Source organism: Montipora capricornis, chromosome 9 (genome assembly GCF_036669925.1).
Source record: "Montipora capricornis isolate CH-2021 chromosome 9, ASM3666992v2, whole genome shotgun sequence".
NCBI classification, from domain to species: domain Eukaryota; kingdom Metazoa; phylum Cnidaria; class Anthozoa; order Scleractinia; family Acroporidae; genus Montipora; species Montipora capricornis.
In genome coordinates this window covers 26,626,329-26,633,828 of record NC_090891.1, presented here as the reverse complement: position 1 = coordinate 26,633,828, position 7,500 = coordinate 26,626,329, and the positions used below count along the sequence as shown (strand labels likewise).

At 41.7% G+C, this 7,500-nt stretch overlaps 1 protein-coding gene across 1 annotated transcript in view; it reads right to left on the bottom strand.

Annotated features, from left to right (window-relative positions):
* Positions 1–457: 457 nt before the first annotated feature.
* Positions 458–7,500, bottom strand: part of LOC138015844 (uncharacterized) — a 17,690-nt gene continuing 10,647 nt past the window's right edge. Inside the window, exons 6-9 of the mRNA XM_068862965.1 lie at positions 6,491–6,736; positions 5,288–5,460; positions 4,913–5,075; positions 458–3,466 (exon numbers count right to left, since the gene is read on the bottom strand). Of these exons, the coding sequence (XP_068719066.1) occupies positions 2,774–3,466; positions 4,913–5,075; positions 5,288–5,460; positions 6,491–6,736 (1,275 nt within the window). The 3' untranslated portion in view covers positions 458–2,773. The remainder of the gene's footprint in view (positions 3,467–4,912; positions 5,076–5,287; positions 5,461–6,490; positions 6,737–7,500) is intronic.

Here is a 7,500-nt window from a genome sequence, read left to right as displayed (position 1 = left end):
CGTAACCCATAATCCCTCGATTCGCTCTGACGAAGGGCTAACGCTCGAAACGTCAGCTTTTAGAATCTCTGTACGGTGGTCAATTTACATTATCAACTCCGTTGATAAACCAAATTTTTGTATACTACTTCCCCACCGACGCAGCACCACAGTTTCTTTAGAAACTACCCCTTCAAAACTTTCTTAAGATTGTTTGCCACTTTATATACACAAAACTAAGTGTCTCACCTTATTTGTCCATTGTAGCACTGGGCACTAGAGTGTATCCAGATACGTGTGGACGCGGATATTTTTTAATCAGGAAGAAAAACTGCGCATACAAAATTTTCCGGGGTACGTGTAGACGGCGCCTAAGTAGACATTAGGGAGCTTAAACAACGACAAAGGCGACGAGAACGTCACAAAATTTGCATATTTAGTGGACAAAAACAATAGCTATGCATGCCTTGCACGTGCGTTTTTCACTTTTGTCCATTTCTTTGCCGTCGTCAGCAAAACTACAACGTGAAATAGCCAAATTTAAGGAGATAAACTAAGAATAAAGCCAGGATCGGAGCCAGGATTCGAGCCAGGATTCGAGCTAGGATCCGAGCCAGGATTCGAGACCTAACCGAGACCTACCCTAACCCTAACTAGAACCAACTAGACTAGAACTAACCTAACTAGACCTAACCTAACCGATTCGAGACCTAACCTAACCGAGAGATTCGGGAATAAATAGCGGAGAAAGCTCATCTTAGCGCGAATCCTGGCTGGAATCCCGGCTCGAAGTTTAGGTATCCTCAAATTTAAGCTTTTATGAACAACGTCAGCACTTGAGGATAAATTTTCATTTTCTCCCCTAAATTAAGCGCCGTTCTGACCAGTGTCATTTTTGAGGAACTACCACACTCTTGTCACATTAAAAAGGTTGAAATAGTCACGAAGCGATTAAAACAACGCGAATTTATATTTTGAGGAGACGTTCTCGTTGCCGTCGCCGTTGCTAAGCTTCCTGGTAACACCAGCAACACGTCACTTGAAAATAATAAAAGTAGTGCAATTCAGCTGTTTTCAGTTTTCTATTATTTCATTTCCTTCGCGTTGAATAACGTTTGCGAAGTAGACTGCCACCGGGTTAGAAAGAACGCCGTTGAAGTAAACTAAAGACTTGAAACATTAGGCAGCTTAAGCAATGACAACGGCGACGGCAACGAGAACGTCACAAATTTGCACAGTTAGTGGGCAAACACAACAGCTTTGCACGCCCTGCACGTGCATTTTTTACTTTTGTCCATTTCTTTGCCGTCGTCAGCAAAACTACAACGTGAAATGGCCACGTTTTAAGGCTTCATGAAGAACGTCAGCAATTGAGAATAAATTTTCATTTTCTCCCCTAAATTAAGCGCCGTTTCGACCAGTGTCATTTTTGAGGAACTACCATACTATGGTCACACTAAAAAGGTTGAAATAGTCACGAAGTGATTACAATAACGTGAATTTATATTTCGTTGTCGTCGTCGTTGACGTTTCTTGCTCCCTAAACGACGGCCAAGTTGATACCCGACGGATTGAAAACTCGTTCCCAAACATTTCAACTTGAGGCTCGGGGTAAGAAATCTAGTTTGTTTGTTTGTTATTTATTTGTTCGAGCAGGTTGAAGTATTGGCAGCTATTCAGCTGATGTGGACCTGCTATACCCACCCACCCACCCATACACTCACAAAGGACAGCCACAACACCGCGAATAAGGCTCATTTTTCTCATTTCACGGAGTTGTCAGGACCAAAACAACCACCAAATGGACCAAAATTGTAAAGCACGTGCATTGCGGGTACATCCTTTTGCATTGCTTCATAGCGTTCCCGTAACCGTCGTCGTCGTCCTCGATCGTCGTCGACCGTCGTCGTCGTCGTCGTCGTCGTCGTCGTCGTCGTCGTCGTCGTAAGACCGAGAACGACAAAGAAATGTACTAAAATGCAAAGCGCACGCGCAGGTGGGCAGAGCCATTGTTGTTTGTCTCATTTTAACACGGTTTGTGGCGTTCTCGCTGTTATGAACGCCGTCTTTGCGTAATATCCATATTAAACAACCTGTTCTGTAGGGCTGCTGCTGCTGAAAGCCTCCCAATAGTAGCAGAAAAGAACTAGATTCACTTTTACAAAGACTGCAAACGGCCAATCGCTGTTGGTTCGTCAGAGAACTGTCGAAAACCTCGTCCTCTTTTTTGTGTCCGAAGTATTTTCTGACGCGCAAGTTTTGCTGGTCCATTCGTTCAAGCTTATGCAGCTGCTATATACACAAAAACTGCACGCATAATTTACGCACGTGGAAGAAGTTTTGTCATTCTAGGCTCGGTTGTTCGAAAGCCGATTAACTTAATCCAGGATTAGCGTAAATGTTTGTTTCATTTTTCAACTTGTTGGTGAGAGTTTCTTTCGTTTATTTTTGTTTTTCAAGACTAACTTCTTCTAATGTAAAGTTTTTTTCCGAATATCAGCGTTGAACAGCATTTAGGAGTACAAACATAAACTCCTTAGTTAAGTTTTAAATAGGATTAACGTTAATCGGCTTTTAAACAACGGGGCCCAGTATATTATTGGTCGATAAATAGCCTTCTGGCGCTTCTTTTTCCGCAATAAAACCAAAAAAGTTGAAATTTTCAAGTTCCCATCGAAAACCTCTAAAAAATGTCCTAATATTATTTTACAGTGAAAATTAAATGAATAGACAGTAGCTAACACGGCAGATATGCACGCTTTCGTGCCCATCACGTGCAGAAATGCAAAACTCGTTATGGCGGGGCAGGAAGATCATCAGAGCGAGGCTGGCCGATTGCATACTGTTGTAATATTTCAGGGGCCATCTTGTAGGCTGATGGAATATGAAGGACAATAATCTTGTCTTTGTCGAGCTCAAAATGTACGAAGTCCTCTCTGTTTAACAGAGTGGGGTCTTCTTCAACCCCTGAGTTCCCTTCATTTGTTGGCGCCGATGAGAAAAAAGACTCTGGCAAACATGAATCTTTTTCGAAATCTTGCTTGCTCCGTTGGGATGAAGAGCGAGCGCAGTCTGTTAAAGAGTCCACGTCGCCGTCACAGCCAGAGCTTCCTCCTCTCTCATTGTCCTTTTTCTTGTCTTCCAGGGTTTTAATTTTCGCGAAGGAGCGGGTGTCCGAGTCATCAACACCGCCCACCTCTTTTAGAGGAATCAGATTTTCAGTCTGCCTTTGGCTCGTTGAACAGTTTTTCACGCTTAGATCAGTTTGTTTTCGAAGAGTACTGTCGTCTAGGCAGTTCTCCGTTATCAAAGTTATCTCAGATTTTGCTCCAGGACTGCAACAGTCTTCCTTTGTGCTAAAAGGCTTCGTTATTTGATCCAGTACGGACGCAAGATGTCTTAGATTTAGAATCGGAATTCCGTTCACCTTGAAAAGTTGCAGATTTGCCATTGTTTCGTAGCCTGTGGTCAGCTCCGAGGCCAGAACCTAGGACAAAAGTTTATAGGAAAAAAGACATGCTAAAAGGGGCTGTGTCACGCAAAATGATTTAATTTCATGATACCCAAAATGCCCAAAAAGTAAAATGATCACTTAAAACTGTTGATCAACATAAAAGAAATACAGCAAGAGGAAACAGAAGCATGGATGGACACAAATTGACAAGACTGGCACAGATTGCATTTGGGTAATATTAAAAAAAGACGGCCCGACCTTTTTTAAGTCAAGCGATTACTACACGAAATACGACATCTCCAACTTGAAGTCATTGCTGACACTTCAGAGAGACTTGGCATTGCGTTTCCGTGAAACGACAAAAACCGGCAGGCTGCTACCAGATAATTATGTCCAGAAATTCCGCTTATAGGCCGAGTTCGATATATCCATATTCAAGAACGGCTACGAGCCTTCATGGTCAAGTTTCACGACTCAGTTCAAGGGAGAGTTCTAAACAAAACAATATTCAAATGTGACCATAACGCCTCGTAGCCATATATCGAACTTGGCCTATTTAATGCAAGGAGATTTCAATAAGCGTGGCGTCTCGGAATACAGACTATTAACGTCACAAAGTGTCTCCCAAATGCTGCTAATCAAGGAAGAACAAGCAGCTGCATATGCCCTTAGAGCGGTTTTCAATTGAGTGTCGAAAGTAATTCGCGAATTGCTTTGGTTTATGATTAGTTCACTCAGTGATTGGTTCAAAGTTCTCGCGCCACTTTCTCAACCAATCAGAAGTGAAACCAAAACCAATCGTGGCTCGCGCGAGCACATTTTCCCGCGTTTTGTGTCGGCTACGTGTAATTACTTCGAGTTTTGATTGGTTTACTAGATAGTCTCCGTCCTTTTTGATTGGCCAAAGTAATTACTTTGGTTTTGGTTTTACGACACTCGATTGAAACTCGCTCTATTGTTGGAGATAACGATACTGAATTCTCGTTACGTACCCATAAGTTATTAATATGCCAACCAGAAGCTGGTTGGCTGTTGAAACAATAACTTCTTTTGTTCCGTGTTTGGCCAATTTCAATGTCAAAAGAAATGTGACGTCAATGTTTGTAAACAAGAAATATCGCTATAGGTAGCAAATGGACATTTCGTGTCGGATGTCAACATTGGGCATGCATCTAATGGACAATTTCCGAGTTCCCGTTTGTCTCGGTTTCGAAGTGAGTCTTGGTGCTCAACTATTAAAAGGGGAATGAGTTTGATTTGCATAAGAATACGCAACTCATTTCCATCTGAATGGTTGTGCACCAGGACTCACTTGGAAAGTGAGGCATGCAGCAACTCGAAAATGGGCTATTGGGTGCATTTCTCTGAGGACATAAGTGCGAGATTTCAAAACCAATCACAAGGTGTAGAAAGCGAAACTAGCGAAATCGCGAACTTCCTTAACGTCACATTTTAAAAACCTGTCTATTAAACTATTACCTGACTCAATAAGATAACCTCTTGTCCTGTTTTATTCAAAATGCCGTACAAAACGCGGTCGCACAGTCTTATGGGGGCTTTTCGTGCCCAGTCCTTTCCGTATTGATGCTGCATATAGGGCTGAGAAAGAGACACGAATACCAAGCCAGCATACACCAGGTAGCTGACGGAGATAAAAGAAAGTACATAAAAGTCAATGAAAAAAAATGAACTATTTGAAAAAATTAATTATGCCTGTACGTTACTTCTAGAGACCTGAAATTCCCCAAGAACATACGAACAGGGAAATATTTTGTAGGAGAGCTACAAGCTCACTAAAAGAGCGTTTAAAGCACATCGTTGCGTGTACATTTGCAAAGTTACAATGGTCATTACCTGGGCCTCTTGTCATAGAGCTGCGTCGGTACAAGCGAAGTGACTAAGTCCAGTTTCACCTCCACCGTCATAACATGCCCCTGTCTGAGAATCTTCAACTTACAAATGTCACCCAGGAACATCTGCGACAATTTGTAGTCAAACAAAATGCGCTCATTTCCACGAAAATGTACCTGTATGAAACACAAATATGTTACAGTGTAGGAGAAGAAGATTAATTGACCATTGTAGGACTGGTGAAGAAGGACAAAAAATTGACGGAGAACGAAAATGGATTTAACTGGCTTAAAGAGATCTTTTCATTGTCTGAATTTAAGGACGTTCGCGCCAATTGTTTCTGCGCATCCTTACTGCGCACGCAAATGCACACGCCACGTCATACACGAGCGCGCGCGCTAAGTAATAAAATGAGAAATTATAGCGCAAAAAGGCATTGCTATAGCTTTGCCTGGATTTAACGGTCTTGGACGTTCGGTGACCTCTATTTTTCTTTCCAGAAACGGATTTTATTTACATTTCTCTCCACAAACAACAAATCAATGTGGGAAGTTGAAAAAATTTCAAGATTTCTGCTCACGGGACATCAAATCCTGCCATCTTGCGGCTGCAAGGCGCGTGAAACTGTGGTCGCTAAATGCGAACTTGATCTTTAAGGAACCTCACCAGTTGACTAAATTCACTTAATAAGTCCACTTAAATAATATTTGGCAGAGAAGATTTCACTTCAAAGATTTGATTGCAATATATTTGGGTTTACAGACGCTGGCCTTATTCGCTAACGAAGCCCGATTTTGTCACATTTTGGGTGTTTTCCGGGCATGTACTCTCCAAAACGAAGTCGGTGACCCCCCATTTTTTTACATTTCTGACATAACTAACTCATCATCTTACAGTCGTAAAAGTTTCAGAAAAAAATCAATGTTAAAAAATTTTCGCGCGAACGTCCTTAAACGTAACAGTAAGGGTTTTTGAAGACGTTCTGTCCCACACCACAAACCACGGGATCTTAGAGAGAGCTACCTTAGCTTTTTTCTCAGTTTTTAAATTTTTTTCTCTGCCGAAAAAGCAAGCAAATGCAACGACGAGGAGTTCCTCTCTAACAGCAAAATATTTGCCTTTGATTTGATAAAATAACAGAGAACTTAAACGCTGAACCCAAACGTTGATTCCGAAAGTTCTGCATAAAAGCCGTTAAATTCTTACCGTGCCGTTATCTGCAATCACTTCATCGTCCACAGCCATGAGTACATCGCCTCGCTTTAGCATAAGGCTGCAGCTAAACAGCGGAAGAACCTTGGTTACAAGAACACCGGTCTGATCCGCGGACAACTGAAAGTAGTTGCGCATGTGCTCACTTTCGATTGGCTGCCATTTGATTCCCAGGCGACAAAATCCATTGTACATGTTGCTTTTTTCGATGTCATCCAAGAAGTGTGTTATAACAGTGACCTAGAAGGATTTTAGATAACGTTTCACATATCGCTTTATCACAACATAACATAATTTTTCAGGTGTCTATCAGACAGAAACAGTCCAGATAAGTGCGATTACTTCAAATATAATAGATATATTTTTTACTCGGGTGGAATTTTTACAAATGGCAGTATTTATACTACAGGACGTCTTAGCCTTCGACGACCAGTAGGGAGCCAAGAACGACACAAATGTGCATATTTAGCAGGCAAAAACAATAGCTTTGCACGCCCTGCACGTGCGTTTTTCACTTCCGTCCATTTCTTTGCCGTCGTCAGCAAAACAACGTGAAAAAGTCAAATTTGAGGTTTTATCAAGGACGTCAGCACTTGAGGTTAAATTTTCATTTTCTCCCCTTAATTGAGTGCCCTTCCGACGAGTGTCATTTTTGAGGAACTACCACACCCTTGTCATGTTAAAAAGGTTAAAATAGTCTCGTAGCGATGAAAATTACGCGATTTTATATTTTGAGATGACGTTCTCGTTGCCGTCGCCGTTGTCGTTGCTTAAGCTCCCTAGTATAAACACGGGAAACGCATTAAACGTCAGACGAATTAAACGTCTCAAGTTAAGTGCGTCTGAACGACAAACTTAGCAGACGTCTTAATCGTCTCAGACGTCTAAGCCGTCTAGTATAAAGACGAGACGCACTAAACTAGGACGCACTTAGCAAATGAAGGCCACACGGTCTCTTTGGAGATTAAATCCCAGTATCTTTTGAAGAAAATCATGAATTTGAT